Below are 18,798 nucleotides of genomic sequence, written 5' to 3' on the forward strand. Positions count from 1 at the left end.
GCAAATCGTCATCACGGTGCCTGGTTCATTGCATTACTTATTCAACTCCCAACCACGAAGGACAGCGGTTGCATGGCATCGCACAATACGTTTACAGGTGATTATAAAAATATATTATCAAAATATATTCAATGCAATATATTAAAACAATACATGAGCAGCAATATATTGACATATATTATATTGTTACATATAATTAATCAATCAACTTAGAATATAATATTTGTGATGATATATTCTTATATAAGTATCCCATTATGTATCAGTTTTCTGTATGTTTCAGGTTCTCGGGAATGCTGCCACCACAGTTGTAACCCGGACTCCCCCTGTTCATCGGGGGGAGTCCACTTACTGTCCCCTGGGACAGCGCGGCCTCCCACCGCCCCCGGGGTCCCAGGGGACCCAGTCCCCGAGGACATGTCTTCGGTGATGCGGTATCCCCGCTGGAGGGGATGCCATATCCCGAGGGACATGTCCTCGGGAACTGGTCTTCGGGGAAGTGGTTCCCCCAGGGACACGTCCCCGGAGATGCGGTATCCCCGCTGGAGGGGATGCTGTGTCTTTGGGGGCGTGGCCTTGGGGGAATACACTTCCTCGAAAATCCCGGGAAAAGGAGGTCCCAAGCGGACACTTTGTTTTTCGTTTCTCTAGAGAAATCAAGAAAACGAGTGACCGCTTGGGACCTCCTTTTCCCGGGATTTTCGAGGAAGTGTATTCCCCCAAGGCCACGCCCCCAAAGACACAGCATCCCCTCCAGCGGGGATACCGCATCTCCGGGGACGTGTCCCTGAGGGAACCACTTCCCCGAAGACCAGTTCCCGAGGACATGTCCCTCGGGATATGGCATCCCCTCCAGCGGGGATATCGCATCCCCGAAGACATGTCCTCGGGGACTGGGTCCCCTGGGACCCCGGGGGCGGTGGGAGGCCGCGCTGTCCCAGGGGACAGTAAGTGGACTTCCCCCGATGAACAGGGGGAGTCCGGGCTACAACGTTGAAGGAACTGCGACCTGTAACACAAATAACAAATAAATAATCGGTTAACGCAATACATGACTTACTCCATGACCTAACATGTGATTTAATGTATGACTTAGTTTATGACTCATCGTCAGTATATAAATATAAGACGTTCGAATTTTATTAATTTGTACCAAGTTATACATGATAATATATTATTGTCCTACCCAATTAACGTGTCTGATTAATTATATCATGGGAGTGCATGAATGAATGAAGAGATGAATTGATGAATAAATGAATGAAAGAATAAATGAATGAATAAATGCAATCGAGATCCTAATGAATCATCAAAATGTTCCAATAATCACTAGTAATAATTGATTCCTTGATTTCTAGAACAGTCTGCAATCATAGTCGCGTCAATGGATTGACATGTGATTCTATAGAAATCATGCATAAATCAATGATTCACTGAATGAATAGAAAGATGAATAACCGAATGAATGAATGAATTGATGAATGAATGAATGAATGAATGAATGAATAAATGAATAAATGCAATCAAGATACTAATGAATCATCAACATGTTCCAAGTATCACTAGTAATAATTGATTCCTTGATTTCTAGACCAGTCTGCAATCATAGTCGCGTCAATGGATTGACATGTGATTCTATAGAAATCATGCATAAATCAATGATTCACTGAATGAATAGAAAGATGAATAACCGAATGAATAAATGAATGAATTGATGAATGAATGAATGAATGAATAAATGCAATCAAGATACTGATGAATCATCAAAATGTTCCAATAATCACTAGGAATAATTGATTCCTTGATTTCTAGAACAGTCTGCAATCATAGTCGCGTCAATGGATTGACATGTAATTCTATAGAAATCATGCATAAATCAACGATTCAATCAACTTGAATAAATAGATAAATGACTGAATGGATGAATAAATAAATGAATTGATGAATGAATGCAATTGAGATATTGACGAATTATCAAAAAGTTTGAAATACCAATGAGAATAATTGATTCTATGATTACTAGAACAGTCTGCAATCATAGACGCGACGATGGCTTCACATGTAATTTTATAGTAATCATGCCTAAATTAATGAGTCAATCAACTCAAATAAATAGATGAACAACTGAATGAATGAATAAATGAATTAATGCAATCGAGATTCTGAGGAATTATTTGATAGTTCAAATTACTAATATCAATAATGAATTATTTGATCACTAAAATAGTCTCAACAGACACGAGAGACTTCAACAAAACAGAGAACTACGGCGTCGCAGTATTTGCGTTCCAATCCTTACCCCAATGTATCTCTCTCTCTCTGCCTGTGTCCTTTCCAGCTTCTCATTTCTCTTCGACAAGGATGTCGTACGCGGTGCCACCGATGTCGCTCCGGACGAGGTTGTCGCCTCGGCTGCCGCGGCCGTACTGACGTTGCTCCGAATAAGAAGGATCTACGTACGTGGCGCTACGGTGACCGAATACCGAATTGCACTTTGGCAAATGACATTTGCAACCAACTCGGATGGATTTAGCTTCATTTCATTATTTGTCAACAAAATTCACGGTTTTCCATGGTCTTGGCACAAATTTTTCGCTCTTTGACAATTTCCTCCATATTCCGTGGAAAAAATTCCCGTAAATTTCTTTCATAAAAAATCAAACAGGGGTGTGAGCTTGTTTTTTATTCTTCCAAGATAACGCCAGAGGTGGGTTGTTCGATGCAAAATTCGTATAAAACCGATATGAAAGACTTGCAGATTGACTACTTTTCGACCGATTCTTCGAGATTTCAGAGTGGGAAAATGCCAAAGATTGTAGTCTATGCACATTTTTCCGGGAGAAAAACACCGGAGACTATAGTCTTTGCTGATAATCTAGACGATTTTCCTAGATTCCGGGATGTGAAAACACCAAAGACTATACGTTGGAAGGTGTAATAAACATGAAGACATCGACCAAATCAAGCTAGCGATGAATCCCATCGAGATATCCTTGATTTTCCACTTTTTGGATCGATCAATTGGCGATAACTTGTTCAATTTTGGAAACAAAAGTACTGAGTACATTTTCCATACCCCGAAAATCTAGAACATCGTTCCAATGATCAGCAAGGCCTTTGATGTCTTTCAGGGTCTTTCCTCCAATTTTGTTTTCAAATTTTAATAATACATTCTTTTCCATATCCTTACAGTTTTCATATTCATTGATTTAAAAGTTGCACGAGAGACTATTTTTTAGAGACGACTTTTTAATAATGATTGATTCAGATTAATTAATGTACTTTGCGAAGATTTTTGCACCCGAGGTGCTTTTGCGGGATTGTTCTGTTACGTTTCATTCACCCAATTTGTGATTGACCAAAATATCGAACCTTATCTACGATTGCCAGAGCCGATAGATGAACAATTTTTATTACGTGTACGGAGAACCAGAGGTCCTTAAATTTTTGTGATTTTTACGTCCCAAAAATCTCGTTTTTGAAATCGTTCGAGTGACTGGTGATTGGCTAGTATTTTTGCCTCCGTAATCCAAATTCTTCGCTGAATTGAGCTACCGTTATACAATTATTTGCTCTTATTGGTGAATAAGTATAATACTTTGTATTCACCAGTATTCTACCAAACACGTTTTACAATGAAGTGATACCAATTTCATTCACGGAATTCAAGAGACGCGCATAAGCGACAGTGGCGGTAGCTGTAGCACTAGTTCGAAACGGAAGATTCCTCGGTTCGTAAGGTAGATACCGTTTATGAATCAACTTGTGGATTCCGAGTAAAAACCATTTAACAGTTGAAACCGTACGTATTAAAAATCCTCAAGTATGGGACGGACAGTGTACGCCGAAGACAGTGTCCTGACGTATTTAAAGTCCCTAAAGAGAACAGATGGATACACGATAGGATTAATTCTGGGGCAGGTTCGATATTTTTAATTATGATCAAAATTATTTTCTGTCGTCCTTGTTTCAATCGAGTAACGGCGAATTTACAGTATCTACCATATGTCGCGTTTCGACCGAGTAGAAAATATAATTCTAGACATTTCCTCGTTTTCAATTTGCCTCGTTGCGGTTCAAGTATTTAATGCGTTCGAATCAATATGCTATTTTGAATGACTGGCTTTACTCTTTGCGAGGTTATGCTGGACGTCAAAGCTCAGTGAAATTTCAATGGCCGCATTCGGCGAACTCAACAAATGAGTGAACTTCCGTTAGCGCACCAATCATATGATCCAATGACTATGCTGCTACGTCAGACCGAATCGCTCTTACTCCATTTTAACTTGATACCACATACCTATACTAGATTAAACAATTTATTTTCCTACAAACATCACATTCCACTGTACCAATATGATTTGGAAAATCATCGTCCATGTAACAGTCATACTAAATATTAAAAGAATTCATTTTCCGAAGATGCAGTCACAACCTTATTTCAAAATTCCTCTCCTCTAACGTTTAGTTACCTTCGAATTTCTTACAATGATAAATAATAACTGTTATATCTTACAGTATCTCCTATTCCATGTTTCTAGAGCACGGCGGCACAAAAAGACTTTGTTGTACATTTAGCGAGAACGCCACCCCCAGCGACTAAAGATGTGATCGAAGAATCCATGATAAGTTCAACAAGTAACGCGCAAAAGGAAACTGAAGCGAAATATATTAAATCGATCAATGATATACCAGAAACTTGGGTCGCTGATCATGCGAAACATGTAAATAATCAAATACTGAGATGATTAGAACAGACGTAGCACGAAGGGTTTCAAATTCCCACACAGATTACTAAATCTTATTGCAGGTGACTAGAATGTTACCAGGTGGTATGTGGGTGTTAGGAATATTCGTTGTTGGTCCTGATGATATTTTAAGTGATAGCAATTCCATCATCAGATTGCGATCGGTAATAGTTGCAATTTATAAGCACTTAGCATTGAACAAATTTCTTTACGGAAATACCGACCAAGAAAATCTCATACTTCACTTCAATAGTCTAACGGAAAAGTAAGTAAACCGTCCGAAAAAAAAAACTCTCTTCAATTACGTGATAATTATTTCTGTTTTCCAAACGTAATCCATTGCGTAGGATTACTTGTAAATCTCTGGATGCGAATCTTGGTGGAATATTGAAACCGGCAGAATGGAAGTTTCAAGCGAAAGCTACGAAATGGCATCAACTCGAAGCACGCGTGGATTTTGATCGTTTGTTTCCAATTCCAGCTGACGATATTTCAACCACATTGAAAAAACAGTTACAAGTAATTTGATCACCGGAAAACATCGATAAATTTAGTGTCCTGAATTTCATTCTTATTTTATGATACGCAGGGAATTCTCGCACGTATATCAGAAACTGTAGATTCAGCTTTAGTAATAATCGAAGGTGAACCAAGATCTCCAGACGATGCAGTTGAAGTAGTTGGAAAAAAGAAAAAAGATAGGAAAGAAATAAAAAATAAAGATGATGCGGGAAATGCGGATAAAACGATCCAAGTTAGCATGTACATTCCCTGCGTAAGTCGATTTCATTTTTATGACTATCACATTGACTGTGAACTACAGGGAAAATTTGTTATATTCCGTGGTAGATCTTATTCTCTCCAAAAAATTCTAGCCAAAAAATCCTACGTCGGATATTCTGATAACATCTTGCAGTGCGACAATGCGACTCGTTGGACAAGTTGTTAGCAGAACATTCGTTCACCAAAAAGCAACGATCCAAGAAGCCACCGTTGCGGTGAAACAAGATGTCATGAGGTCACTCGCGAGTCGTTTAGAAATGCATTGGGACAGTTTAATCGAAGAAGAAAACGGTTCTCCCGAAGGTCATACGAGATCTATGAAATTCCTTTTCCGAATTATGACTTTCGATTAGAAATTAATCGATAACGGCGATCTTTGAATTTTAGAAAATGTTACGCTGCACGAACCCCCGAGAAGAGTTCTAGTCGCCCTACCGCAAAGTAGGGTAACATTATCAGACTATTTATTCCCCGGAGAAGGACCTCAAGAAGCTTTAGTTTCTTTGCAGGAACTCTTGGATTTGGAAATGCAAGAGAGTAGTGTTCAGAAAGAACTTGAACTTCAAGCAGGTATGAGTCAGTTAATCTAAATCATTCGATTAAAAAACCTTATGATATTTTGAACTAAAAAATATTTACAGATCCTTCAGAATTCTATCTTCAAAATACTGTAGATACGGCTGTGGTAGATAATAGTGAAGACCCATCGCAAGATCAACAGTTTGTTGTGTATATGGCGGGTTTAAGTATTGCCATTTTTGTCCTTATAGCCGCTATCGTTGCGCAACTGTACTAAGTTTCTATTTTTTTTTAATTATGGGGAGAAATTAGGAAAAAAAAAATCATTTTCTTCGTACTCATACGATTGCAAAGACAAAAAAAAATTGAAACTGTTGATTTTTTTCTTCATTTATAGAATTACGAAAACTGATTCCGTGTTGAATATATAGGGAATGGAAAACGAAATACCGTACAATAAAATATACCATACTGGTAATCGCTAATAGCCTAATGTTGAAATACTTAGTGACAGCTAATAGAAAATGTATAATGGTTTGTAACGGGAAATTGAATGAATTTGTTTTCCTAAAGTGTATATCGTATGTACATCGTATTTAACAAATATTTTTATAATGTCGACACTACAATTGCGCGAATATATATTGAACGAATATTTAAATAAAATCTTTCAGTGCGCAATATGTGTGGTTATTTCCTATTTTTTATCATCATCCCGCGAAAAATGATTTGAACGTCAATTCGTTATTATACCTTGATCAACCGATCGAGGTGTGTAAAAATCTTCAATTCAATAGGATATCATCCAGGAATGAATATTGTATTGTAACATTCAGTATATTTTTATTGTCTCGTTAGTATAATGTAAGATACGTATGCACTATAATTTACAGTGATACATGAGAATTTCATTGCATCATATTATTTGAAGTGATAAGTTTTTAATCATGGAACAATAATAATAATTATGATAATCATAATAATCATTACTAAGAATCATAATAATGTTTTAATGAATATTTTTACATACATTTCATACTATTTTATAAATAAATTACTTATACTGTAAATCGATCACACGATCTAGTAGTTGAAACCTATATATATATTGATATTCCACATGAGCTAGGAAAATTACAAAACGAAAATACTCGGAACAAAACAGAGGAAAAAAAACAGTAGACCAATCACAGATGTGATTAATTTATAGAATACAACCTATACATTCTAGAGCGTAGTCCAGATCATTTGAATTATCGATCCCGAAAACTTGACTAACAGCTAATCGATCTCAATAGTTTTCGGCCCTTCCAATCACGGGAATGCAAGACGTAGCATTGATTTGCATAATATTTTTGTATTCATAATTTATGTATAATGATTCTACGTATAGATATTTTGTTTTTTAAATTTTTGTTATAATCATTCGTAAGATTTCTCCATGGCACGCCGAACAATCGATTTATCCTTGCCGTGCTGTAATACGCGTCTCCTTTCATTTGTCTTAATAGCTGTAATATTTGTCTCCCACAGTAAGTGCGTGCTGCATTATTTATTCGTTTATTCATTTTTTTCCTATAACTTATACGAGTTATGCCATCAAAATTCCGTAGCACTTCTCTCTTCATTGAAAAAAAAAAGGAGAAATAATAATCAAAATGAAAATAATGTCACCACACGCGTTCGCATTTGATATCCAATGTTTAGAACAAAATGTACATTTACACCATTTCGCAATGTGGCAAGTAAGACGATACAACAACTCAATATCTCCTATATATATACACGTTGACAGTGAAGACATCTGGTTGATTTCACTACTGCGATTTTAAGGAGCTTTAAACAAGTTTTCGCGTTATTGGTTTTGTTTTCTTTGTTTTTGTTTCTCGAAATCAAGGAATCATAAATCAGTCTGCTATCGAGGACATACCTCCCAAGCTGTTGATGCCACGAATATCATGAATTCTAAGAAGTCAACCGCAGCATCGGACAAGGTGTGTCTCGTAAAACATCAACATCTCTGCTCGCAGCATAGATCTCACAGGAAATAAGGACCGTTACATTTAGGGCAAAACTCCCGTGATCACACCACCGGGACTCGGGAGAGTCGTACACCCCATCAAAGCCAGATCAACTTCCCTTGCCGCTTGCCTTCCTTCAGCTATTGCCCAAACAACGAGAGACTGACCTCTCCGACAATCTGAAATCAAAATACATATAGCAAAATTAAACAAACCAGAATTTATTTCGTGATAGAGTTATGTTTTATCTGCAAAAGAAAACGAACCTCCCGCTGCAAACACTCCAGGAAGACTGGTCGAGAATTTACCACCCGGAGTTTCGTAGTTTCCACGCCCGTCAAGTTTTGCTTCTAATTCAGTGGCGACGTATTTCTCAGGTCCCAAGAATCCCATCGCAAGTAATACCAGATCACATTTATAAATCTGCGAAACGAAGTTATTGTTAAGTAAAATGAAATATGAGTGGGTACGATTTGTAGTTTGGAAATTACGACGGTTTCTGACCTTTTCGGAATTCGGCACTTCGTCCATTTTCCATCTGCCTGCTTCGTCCTTAGTCCATTCAACTGTAACGGTTTTAATTCCACTAACATTGCCTTTGTCATCACCCAAGAATTCCTGAAAATGAAGAGCAGATATTGAATTCAGACTCCTCTTCCAAACAATATCCTACACAAAAATAATTGCAAAAATAAATCGGACTTACCTTGCTCAATGTACTGAACTGACGTGGGTCCCGTCCAAACTTCAGGGCAACTTCTTCGTGACCGTAGTCGACCTTGAATACTCTTGGATATTGTGGCCAGGGATTATCCTTCCCTCTTTTTACCGGAGGTTCAGGTAGAATTTCAAATGTCGTGATGGATTTAGCGCCCTATAAACGCGATGACAGAGTTTTGTGAATTTACAATCGACTGCAGTCAGCTGGAAATTACTGGATAGAATGGATGACAATTTTCTCATTTACCTGTCGCAGAGATGTAGCGATACAGTCGCAACCCGTGTCTCCGCCACCGATGATGATCACGTCCTTGTCCTTGGCGATAAGTTTCATCTGCGGAGGTGCAGTATTACCCATTTGTTTCTTCTGCCAGTTCTCCAAAAAGCTCATAGCGAAGTGTATTCCTTCAAACTGACGTCCGGGAATCGGCAGATCTCGTGGCCATGTGGCTCCAGTGCACAAGAGAAGTGCGTCATACTGTTCTCTTAATTCCTATTTATCGCAGATTAGAAAAATAAAAGAAATATTGTAGACCACCAAATGCCGAGGTTTATGCTGTATACACTCGCACAACAAATGAAAATGAAATACCTTGGCAGAAATATCTTTTCCCACATTCACACCAGTCTTGAAAGTAATTCCCTCGGCCGCTAGTAGCGAAATTCGCCTCTGAACGACTTGCTTGGACAATTTCATGGTGGGAATTCCGTACTGTAAAAGACCTCCGACACGATCGTTTCTTTCATATACGGTGACTAAATGTCCGGCTTTGTTGAGCTGGTGTGCTGCCGCAAGTCCAGAAGGACCAGAACCGACAATAGCTACTTTTCGCCCTGTTCTTGTATTTGGTGGTTGCGCAGTAATCCAACCTTGCTCAAAGGCATGATCTATGATAGCACACTCGATATTTTTTATCGTCACCGCCGGTTCTGAGATACCCAAAACGCAAGCACCTTCACACGGCGCTGGACATACCCTTCCGGTGAATTCTAAAGAGACGAATAACCCATCAGATTGTCGCATAACTTCGCTGAGTGTCCCCGCTCGTGACAAAAAAAAAAGAAGAAACTTACCAGGGAAATTGTTAGTCTGTAAGAGCTGGTTCAAAGCCTCCTTCCAGTTGGAATGAAATACGAGGTCGTTCCATTTAGGAATAATATTTCCCAATGGGCACCCGTGACTACTTTGACAGAATGGAACCCCACATTCCATGCATCTTGCAGCTTGAACCCTCAGTCCCTTTCTGACTCCCTGGAAGTTGTATATCTCGTCCCAGTCCTCTAATCTTTTGGCAGCTGGGCGATAGTTTTTAGTTTCACGACCGTACTTTACAAATCCTCTGCAATAACGGTCGGAAATTAGTGAAAGTTAAATGATCTTGCGATACGGTAGGTACACGACGTGAAGAATACATGAAATGGGATGGAGACCTATCTGAAACCCCACATAAGACGGCTTGTTTGAGCTCGGTCTTCACAATCAGACCGGATAATGATTACCGCCCTCAACTCTGGTCATGTAAAGGATTTTGAAGGTTGATTGGCTACGCAATTCACGAATAGTATGGATTCTCGTATTATATACGCGATTGGCCAATCACGTGACTTCGAGATTCGTCAAATAAGAAGGACACCAAGTCCATCAGATGCTTCAAGGATTCCGAAGGAAGTTGATTGGTCGACTATTCGCGAATAGAATAAGTTCACGTATCAGAGACGCGTTCGGTCGATCACGTGGCTTCGAGATTCGTCAAATAAAGACACCAAGTCCATCACATGCTTCAAGGACTCCGAAGGAAGTTGATTGGCTCAACTATTCGCGAATAGAATAAGTTCACGTATCAGAGAGACGCGTTTGGCTGATCACGTGGCTTCGAGATTCGTCAAATAAGAAGACCAAGTCCACCACATGCTTCAAGGACTCTGAAGGAAGTTGATTGGCTCAACTATTCGCGAATAGAATAAGTTCACGTATCAGAGACGCGTTTGGCTGATCATGTGGCTTCGAGATTCGTCAAATGAGGAGAAGATCAAGTCCACCACATACTTCAAGGACTCCAAAGGAAGTTGATTGGCTCAACTATTCGCGAATAGAATAAGTTTACACGTTACGCAGGCGTTCGTCAAACCGCTTAACCTCTATTTTCATGAATCTGAGCGCAGGTGCATGTGTTTTGCTGCAGAATGACCGATTAAAAACCAGTGTTGTGGAGAAAATTGTGATTTAGTGGCATTCAACACAAACTTGTATTCGATTGGTGTAAACTATCGATCTTCTAACCCAATTCATCTGCTGTTTATGACTGCTTGTATCAAACCAAGGCAAATAAAGTATCAAAGTAGTTAATTACCGGATTTTGTCTAATTTGCGTTTTTCCATGTCCCCGTCAGCAATTGCGTCCTCAATATCCTGAACACTAGGCTCAGAAGATTTATTATTACCATTCAAAATCAGCTGCGATTCTTTTTTCTCAGCCAATTGCTTCAGAGCTCTTTGATACTCGTACGGGAATACCTGAAGACCAAATAATGGGAATTAATATTTAATGTACCCGGAAAAATAAGTTTGCAATCAACGATTAAAGCTTCCGTGATGCCAATTAAAGATTATCAACTGACCTTTACAAATCTGGTAGTAGGTTCAGGCCATACTTTCAGTAAATCTTGAGCAATCAAAGAGCCAGTTTTCTCGACAAATTCTTCCAAAAGTTCTTTCACATAGGCAATGTCATCCTGCTGATTCAGCGGCAGCAGCTCGACCATTTCAGGATTACATTTGCTATAAAATATATCGACGCATGACTCCTTACATACAAAATATTTCTGTATGATCCAAATATCCGCTAACTAGGCGAAACTGACTCACCTCTTGAAGGACCCGTCGACATCGAGAACATAAGCGATTCCACCAGACATTCCAGCGGCGAAGTTCCTTCCGGTAAGTCCCAAGATAACCGCACATCCTCCAGTCATGTATTCACATCCATGGTCACCGACACCTTCAACAACTACGATAGCTCCACTGTTACGTACGCTGAATCTTTCCGCAGCAATACCCCGGAAATATGCACGCCCAGAAGTAGCACCGTAGAGGCACACGTTGCCCACAATAACATTTGCTTCGGAGTTGAAGTCGGAATCTTTGGGGGGGTAGATGACTATTTCCCCACCGCAAAGACCCTTTCCTACATAGTCGTTGGCATCCCCTTCCAATGTGACATGAACACCTTTTGTCATGAAAGCACAGAAACTCTGACCCGCGGAGCCTGTCATATTAATATTGATACTGTGTTCGGGAAGCCCTTCTTCTCCAAATTTCTTGGAAATGTAATAGCTGAGGGTAGAAGCAAAAGCTCTGCATTCGTTATTAATGGCCATCTCAATGTTTACGCTCTTCTTCAGACCTTGCAAGATAGGGGTAGCTTCTTCAATAAGTTTGTTGTCCAGTCTGTTTTCGAGCTGGAAATCCTGCTTGACTGAGCCGCCTCTGATATTAATTCCTGGACGCAGTTCTAACGCACTACGTAAAATATTTGCAAAATTTAAAGTTTTTGCTTTTTCGTGGTTACTACCAGCGATTCTCAAGAAATCGGTGCGACCAACCAGGTCTTGGAATTTGCGGATACCAAGGCTAGCCATGTGCGTGCGTACCTCTTCCGCTAGCATAAATAAGAAATTGACAACGTGCTCTGGTTTTCCAGCAAATTTCTTACGCAGTACAGGATCCTGAGTGGCGATTCCCACAGGACATGTATTCAAGTGGCATTTTCGCATCATAGTACATCCCATAGCAATCAAAGGGGCCGTACTGAAGCCAAATTCATCGGCACCCAAGAGCGCGGCAACAACAACATCGAATCCAGTACGCAATTGACCATCCGCTTGAACGACGACTCTCGAACGAAGGTTATTCAATGTCAAGACTTGATGGGTTTCGGCCACACCTAATTCCCATGGAAGACCCGCAGCCTTTATTCCAGTCCAGCTACTGGCACCAGTACCACCATCGTGGCCAGATATCACAATGTGCTCTGCTTTGCCCTGTGGATGAATCATTAGTCAGTTGATAACCAGAGAGTAGTTTGAAAAATGGTCTATGAAACAAAGCATACTTTAGCAACACCAGACGCGACGACCCCGACTCCAACTTCAGAAACAAGCTTTACGGAAATTCGAGCTTCTGGATTCGCGCATTTCAAGTCGTAAATCAATTCCGCCAGATCTTCGATCGAATAGATATCGTGGTGGGGAGGTGGTGATATCAGACCAACTCCAGGGACTGAATGACGAGTAGCAGCAATGTCTGCCGTAACCTGGTGTAATGTTTATATCAACCGTGAATACGATAGTTCTGAAACGGTCATCGAATTCAGTGAAATGATCGAATTCAACTTACTTTGTATCCGGGCAGTTCACCACCTTCGCCAGGTTTGGCTCCTTGGGCCATTTTTATTTGCAGATCATCGGCGTTCGCCAAGTAGCTAGAAGTTACGCCGAATCTACCGCTGGCTACTTGTTTGATTGCAGAGCGTTTGCTGAATTGTGGATCCTGACCCAAATACCTGAGAACGTTTAGAAAATCGATGTTGAAAGCACAAATGTTTGTGTAAAATTATGAATCTGATTATCTGATTGAAATTCACCTGTCTGCGTTTTCTCCACCTTCTCCTGTGTTGGATTTTCCGCCAATTCTGTTCATGGCAATAGCAAGAGTGGTATGAGCTTCTAGTGAAATACTTCCGAAGCTCATGGCACCTGTGACAAATCTTTTCACGATTTCTGCAGCGGGTTCAATTTCATCGATCGGTATTGGTTTATCGATAGGTTTCAAATCCAATTGACCACGCAACGTGCATGCTCTGACTGCCTCCATTGTCGATTTTCGGTAATTTTCGTACGCGTTGTTACTCTTGGATTCAACTGCTTCCTGCAGATTAGCAATACTGTTGGGATCGTTGATGTGTTTCTCTCCACCCGCTCGCCAATGATAAATTCCAGGATTTCTCAGAACCATCATGTCTACTGCTTTTTCCATGTAAGTCATTTGATGCCTTTCAAATGCCTCTTTGGCTATTATGTCAAACGTCACACCGCCTATGCGCGATTGCGTGCCCTATGGAATTTTGATTACATTAACATCCAAAAATTGAAATGGTTTTCAAATATCAACCTCTTCAGAATCCGCCTGATTGGATATTGTGTTGAAGTTTTTTTTTTTTCGCATACCTTGAAGCATTTATCAACAACATCGTCGGCTAGACCAACGGCCTCGAAGATTTGGGCGCCTTTGTAAGACTGGAGAGTTGATATTCCCATTTTAGCCATTACCTTGGCAACACCACGTTCCATAGCTTCGCAGTAGTTCTACATAATCAAACCCCATATATGAGTCACAAGAAAACCATCATAGTTTATTCTAGAAAATAGTTTTGACTCCGAACCGCGTCTTCGACAGTAGAAGGTGATTATAGCTCACCTGATACATGACATCATCGGTAAAGGATTCCTCGAGAACACCATCAGCCCGAAGGCTTCTGGCCATTTCGAATACAAGATAAGGGCAAATGGCATCAGCTCCATAGCCAAGCAATACACACATATGGTGAACCTCTCGAGCTTCGGCAGTTTCCAATATCAAACCGACGCGCATTCTTTGTCGTTCTTCAATGAGAAAATGATGTACAGCTCCTTGGGCAAGTAATGTGCTTACCGGAACTCTGCCATGGCAAAGAATGAAAATTACGGTTTCTAATTGAAGTTTGACAAACGATATCACGGAAGGATATTCAAATACCTTTCTGGGCCAGCTCTACGATCGGACAAAACTAAAAGTTGATAGCCTTCACGAGCGGCTTCGTTAGCTTCGTTGCACACTCTGTCAAGAGTTTTCATGAGACCTGGTGGTCCGTCTTCGGCGGGGTACGTGATATCGATCACCTTGGTCCTCCACCCACGATAATTGGTGTGTTTAATCACTTCGAGATCTTTCAATGACAAAATGGGCTGAGAAAGGAAGAGACGATGAACTTGCAGTTCGTTTGGTTCCAGGACATTGCTCACTGGACCAATTGGGCACATCAGAGACATTACTATCTTCTCTCTGAACGGATCGATCGGAGGATTTGTCACCTAACAAAATACGTGATTGCTGATTGTGCTTGGAAACAATGAATCGTTTGAATGTCACGCGATTGTCATGTCTGGAACTTACTTGCGCAAACAGTTGCTTGAAATACTCATAGATCAGAGGTTGAAATTCTGAGAGACATGCCAACGGGGCATCATTACCCATCGAACCCAGTGCTTCTTTTCTGGAATTACATATGATTCCATTGCAAAATTTGTAGAATGAAGAATTGTATCGTATACCGCAATGTTATGGTAATTACTTTGTTTGGATCATGGGCAGGATCAACATGTTGATAGTCTCAATTGTATATCCGTACAAGGAAAGACGTTTGTCTCCACCCCAGACGCGATTTACAGCAGAAACACCATCAATTTTATCGTTAGTACCGTTTAACTTTGTCAACTCTACACCTCCGTTATCCGTTATGCCATTTGAACCATGTACTGCTACATGAGCCTCTCGCAACTGATCCATAGATATCTGAGTGTAGAATAGAAATTTTAATAATCTTGTTTAAGATGTTAAATATTCTTCGAAACGAAAGTTTAACAAATTATTAGTTCAACAGGGGGTTTCTTAATAATAAAAATTGATGACTTGATTCCATTTGTTATTTCCAAACGACAATTAATGTTCAAGGTACCTAGGAGAGATAGGGTCAGGTTCAAGAAGCTTAATGATCAATCACTCAGCCTACAAAGGATTAAATCAATAATGAAGTATTCACAACGAAAAATTAAAACACATGACACACACTCTTGTTAGACTATTCTACTGTGGTGAATCTAGGTATTATTTTAATTTTACACCTATCACAACACACACACACACACACACACACGCACAATTGACAAACATATACAGAAGTAAGAACATGATGATAGATGAATATAATATGGATGATGAGCAGAATGATGTGTGCGGTCGAAAATTTGCGAAATTTCGATATCAAAGCGTATACGTAACGTAATGTAATTTGCAAAGTTCATTAGTTGAATAAAAACACCAGACCAAACCACGAAAAAAAAATAGTTATAATCGTACCTACGAGGCATAAAAATAACGAAATGCAAGCCGAAGTAAAAATAATCTTTGATGAGAAATGTAAGAAGAAATCTAACAAAAAGAAAAAGAAGAGGTACAGCCTAGAGTAGAATAAGTTGTAACGTGAGTATAATTGTTCAAATACCTAATATTGCCAAAATATCTATGATAATTCAAGTAAATACCACCACAAAGATACCAGGAAACTCAAAATAGAAAACCTTTAATAGTTCACATTTACGACTCACCCTCTGCACGTAACACCAATGTCGCCAGCATAGAAGATATAATTGAAAAAAAAATGTCGCATTAACAATAACGTTCAAATGTTGTATCGTGTGTATCGATTATAAATTTATATGCGCTTCCGGTATGTCGTATATGATACATGTAATGTTGCGAATGAACATATGAAATGTACATACAGCACTTCAAAACACGATTAAGAAAATTCTATCAATAATCTAGTGACAGTTGATTTAGTATCTAACAATAAAATGCACTTCGACGCAACTTTCATTCAACATAAAAAAAAAAAAACGTTACTATCTGTACATACACTTTTAAAAATGAATTTAGACACTGAAACACGTATGTACCTTCCTCCTCACGAATTATCCTGCAGTACAACAAACAATTGCCCTATTTTTTTTTTTTTTTTTTTTTATTTATAAAAGTGTTGTGTAATATATCACCTGTTCTTTCAGCCAAGTAGAGTGAGGCCTGCTACGTGCAATTTGAATCTTGAGATCGACATCTTGGATAATCTGCTTTTCTTCTGTGTCAACCAGCAACATTCTACCGGGCTTCAAACGGCTCTGAAAATGAAACAGAAACAAAATCAGTTCCATTGAAAAGCGCCTCGAGTTTGAACAACATTTATTGTAAACAGCACTGGATGACGGTCCTACAGCTTTATACAAACCCAGTCCCTATAATATGCAGGTGAATATTACATGTTGTTTTGTGATATGAATAGAAATAAATCAAAATACAATCATGATGTACACTATTGTACGAATTTTCTAGAGTACAATAGTGCAAAAATATATAATGTGGATTAGACAATGATATAATTCTGTATAATTAATAATGCAAATCGATCGTATCCCTGTCCATCGAAATTTATCTTTCTTAACAAAAATAGAAAAAAGTCAATTTACTTTTCAGTACACCAACAATAAATCTAACTGATCTTTGCCTCGCATGTCGCCGCGGTCCTGTAATATTACATAATGGTTAGATTTATCGCTTGTACTTGATCGAAACTCATTTCAGTTCCAGAGTAATAACATCAAATTATTATAAATATTATGCTGGACAGAAAGATAAATTTGAATACTGTTTCAAAATAGAACAAGGACAGATCACCAGCACGTAAACGATGCTGTGCAAAAGTAGAAAATTTTTACTAATATATAGGGAGCTGTATACAAAAATTATGTGTGAGTATTATCATGGATTATTATCTAGGGTGATCACCTATTTGTGGTATTTACGAAAAATTATAGTGCCATGATTTTATATCCGTTACATGAAGTTACGTATAATAAATTTTCTTTTTCCCCCTCACATTTCGTCGAATGAGATATAAGGTGATCACCCCACAAACGATTCAAAAACCAATTAATATAAAAATCAAGGTATTAAAAACAAACTAGTCAGATGGAGAAAATAAATAGATATGTTGAATCAGATGGATCATCTCTGTAACGATTAAGTTACAACAGGCCCGACTCCGAAATGTTCTGCCCCAGTCCGCCCGCCCCCCATATTTGGAGGCTGAGTGACCCTTATCCGCGATGGCATCTCCAAAGAAATATACCCTAAAGCTGAAATTCTCTGTATATCGAAGAAATTTAGAGATCCATACAGGCGATCGAAGAACTGTTTCAATACAGTTAATTAATATACGCTTCCACGAGGAAGCGAACTTCTGATAATTCCCAGCATGATTAGGTCCTTTCGCGGTTGCGTAATCGCCATGGGTTTACCTTGAGGACAACATTGCTGGGCGGAGTGTCATAGACGCCCACCTCGGACGCCATCACCATCATGTTATCCTTAGTGACGTAGAAGCGCGACGGGCGCAGGCCGTTTCTGCCAAACAAAAATTCAAAAATTCTTCTGTATTACCATCTTTGCATTCATTTATTATTCAGCTGAATAATTGTTGTTGTTCGTTCGATTGCTTTTCCAGCCGCGGCATTCTCTTATACCTACTTCTGTTCGTATATTCGTTACCTTGTTAAATTTCCTATTATTTATAAAGACGGTGATGGAATTATTAATCATCAAGATCGTACGCGATAATTTAATACTTGAAAAAAAAATTGCCAACCCATCCAATTTCACGTTATACATGGAACTCGTCGATTTTTAATCATAATTATTTCCATCACTTCTCTATATAATATATCGATATTATAACAATCATGTTCTTATTTTACGTACAAGTCGAAAATCCTGTTCCGCCAATAATTATCAGCGATCGACGAATCTCCTTGAAAAATATATTTTCACACTTCTCATCCCTCGACACAAATCTAATCCAATTTGAAAAAAATTTTGTATCTTTTTGCAATATCGAAAGTGCCCACAAGATTTTTACGACTTGTATATATATATGTATATGGATGATACACACAAATAATGTGCCTCTAGTGAAAATATAATATAAAGCCATTATTACGTATACTATATTATCGTAGTAAAAATAAAAAATCAACAACGAAATATTCTATCAGCACAATTTTTTTTTGCGTATATAATTAGTATTGTTTAAATATGAAATGTATATTAAAATGATACCTAACTGTTATAGTTTTATAAA

At 38.9% G+C, this 18,798-nt stretch overlaps 2 protein-coding genes across 7 annotated transcripts in view; one reads left to right on the top strand and one right to left on the bottom strand.

Moving 5' to 3' along the window:
* The first annotated feature begins 3,729 nt into the window (after window positions 1–3,729).
* On the top strand, window positions 3,730–6,731 carry LOC105689111 (protein odr-4 homolog). The gene is made up of 8 exons (XM_012405886.4): window positions 3,730–3,921; window positions 4,542–4,724; window positions 4,811–5,013; window positions 5,096–5,267; window positions 5,338–5,523; window positions 5,624–5,834; window positions 5,919–6,101; window positions 6,173–6,731. Exons 1-8 carry the CDS (start codon window positions 3,826–3,828, stop codon window positions 6,325–6,327), a joined length of 1,389 nt encoding a protein of 462 aa, XP_012261309.2. The 5' UTR covers window positions 3,730–3,825; the 3' UTR covers window positions 6,328–6,731.
* A 309-nt stretch (window positions 6,732–7,040) lies between these two features.
* The window catches only part of LOC105689110 (glutamate synthase [NADH]), a 30,954-nt gene continuing 19,196 nt past the window's right edge, over window positions 7,041–18,798 (bottom strand). For 3 of the 6 annotated variants that reach the window (XM_012405884.3, XM_048649896.1, XM_012405883.4), the window contains exons 10-30: window positions 17,960–18,065; window positions 16,661–16,783; window positions 16,214–16,216; window positions 15,181–15,401; window positions 15,003–15,102; window positions 14,586–14,920; window positions 14,268–14,508; window positions 14,018–14,155; window positions 13,435–13,904; window positions 13,188–13,353; window positions 12,904–13,104; window positions 11,658–12,832; window positions 11,411–11,570; window positions 11,143–11,306; window positions 9,866–10,131; window positions 9,384–9,781; window positions 9,039–9,284; window positions 8,778–8,945; window positions 8,576–8,689; window positions 8,338–8,494; window positions 7,041–8,250 (exon numbers count right to left, since the gene is read on the bottom strand). In XM_012405884.3, coding sequence (XP_012261307.1) covers window positions 8,114–8,250; window positions 8,338–8,494; window positions 8,576–8,689; window positions 8,778–8,945; window positions 9,039–9,284; window positions 9,384–9,781; window positions 9,866–10,131; window positions 11,143–11,306; window positions 11,411–11,570; window positions 11,658–12,832; window positions 12,904–13,104; window positions 13,188–13,353; window positions 13,435–13,904; window positions 14,018–14,155; window positions 14,268–14,508; window positions 14,586–14,920; window positions 15,003–15,102; window positions 15,181–15,401; window positions 16,214–16,216; window positions 16,661–16,783; window positions 17,960–18,065 — 5,089 coding nt within the window. In that variant the 3' untranslated portion in view covers window positions 7,041–8,113. The remainder of the gene's footprint in view (window positions 8,251–8,337; window positions 8,495–8,575; window positions 8,690–8,777; window positions 8,946–9,038; window positions 9,285–9,383; window positions 9,782–9,865; window positions 10,132–11,142; window positions 11,307–11,410; window positions 11,571–11,657; window positions 12,833–12,903; window positions 13,105–13,187; window positions 13,354–13,434; window positions 13,905–14,017; window positions 14,156–14,267; window positions 14,509–14,585; window positions 14,921–15,002; window positions 15,103–15,180; window positions 15,402–16,213; window positions 16,217–16,660; window positions 16,784–17,959; window positions 18,066–18,798) is intronic. The other 3 variants (XM_012405885.4, XM_048649897.1, XM_048649898.1) reach the window with 3 other exon arrangements.

The sequence above is a fragment of the Athalia rosae genome, chromosome 2 (assembly GCF_917208135.1).
Source record: "Athalia rosae chromosome 2, iyAthRosa1.1, whole genome shotgun sequence".
Lineage (NCBI taxonomy): Eukaryota > Metazoa > Arthropoda > Insecta > Hymenoptera > Athaliidae > Athalia > Athalia rosae.

Coding starts and splice junctions, on each gene's coding strand:
- LOC105689111 (XM_012405886.4), top strand. CDS start 3,826: ATGGGACGGACAGTGTACGCCGAAGACAGTGTCCTGACGTATTTAAAG. Junction 4,725..4,810: donor TCGCTGATCATGCGAAACAT/GTAAATAATCAA, acceptor ATCTTATTGCAG/GTGACTAGAATGTTACCAGG. Junction 6,102..6,172: donor AGAACTTGAACTTCAAGCAG/GTATGAGTCAGT, acceptor AAATATTTACAG/ATCCTTCAGAATTCTATCTT.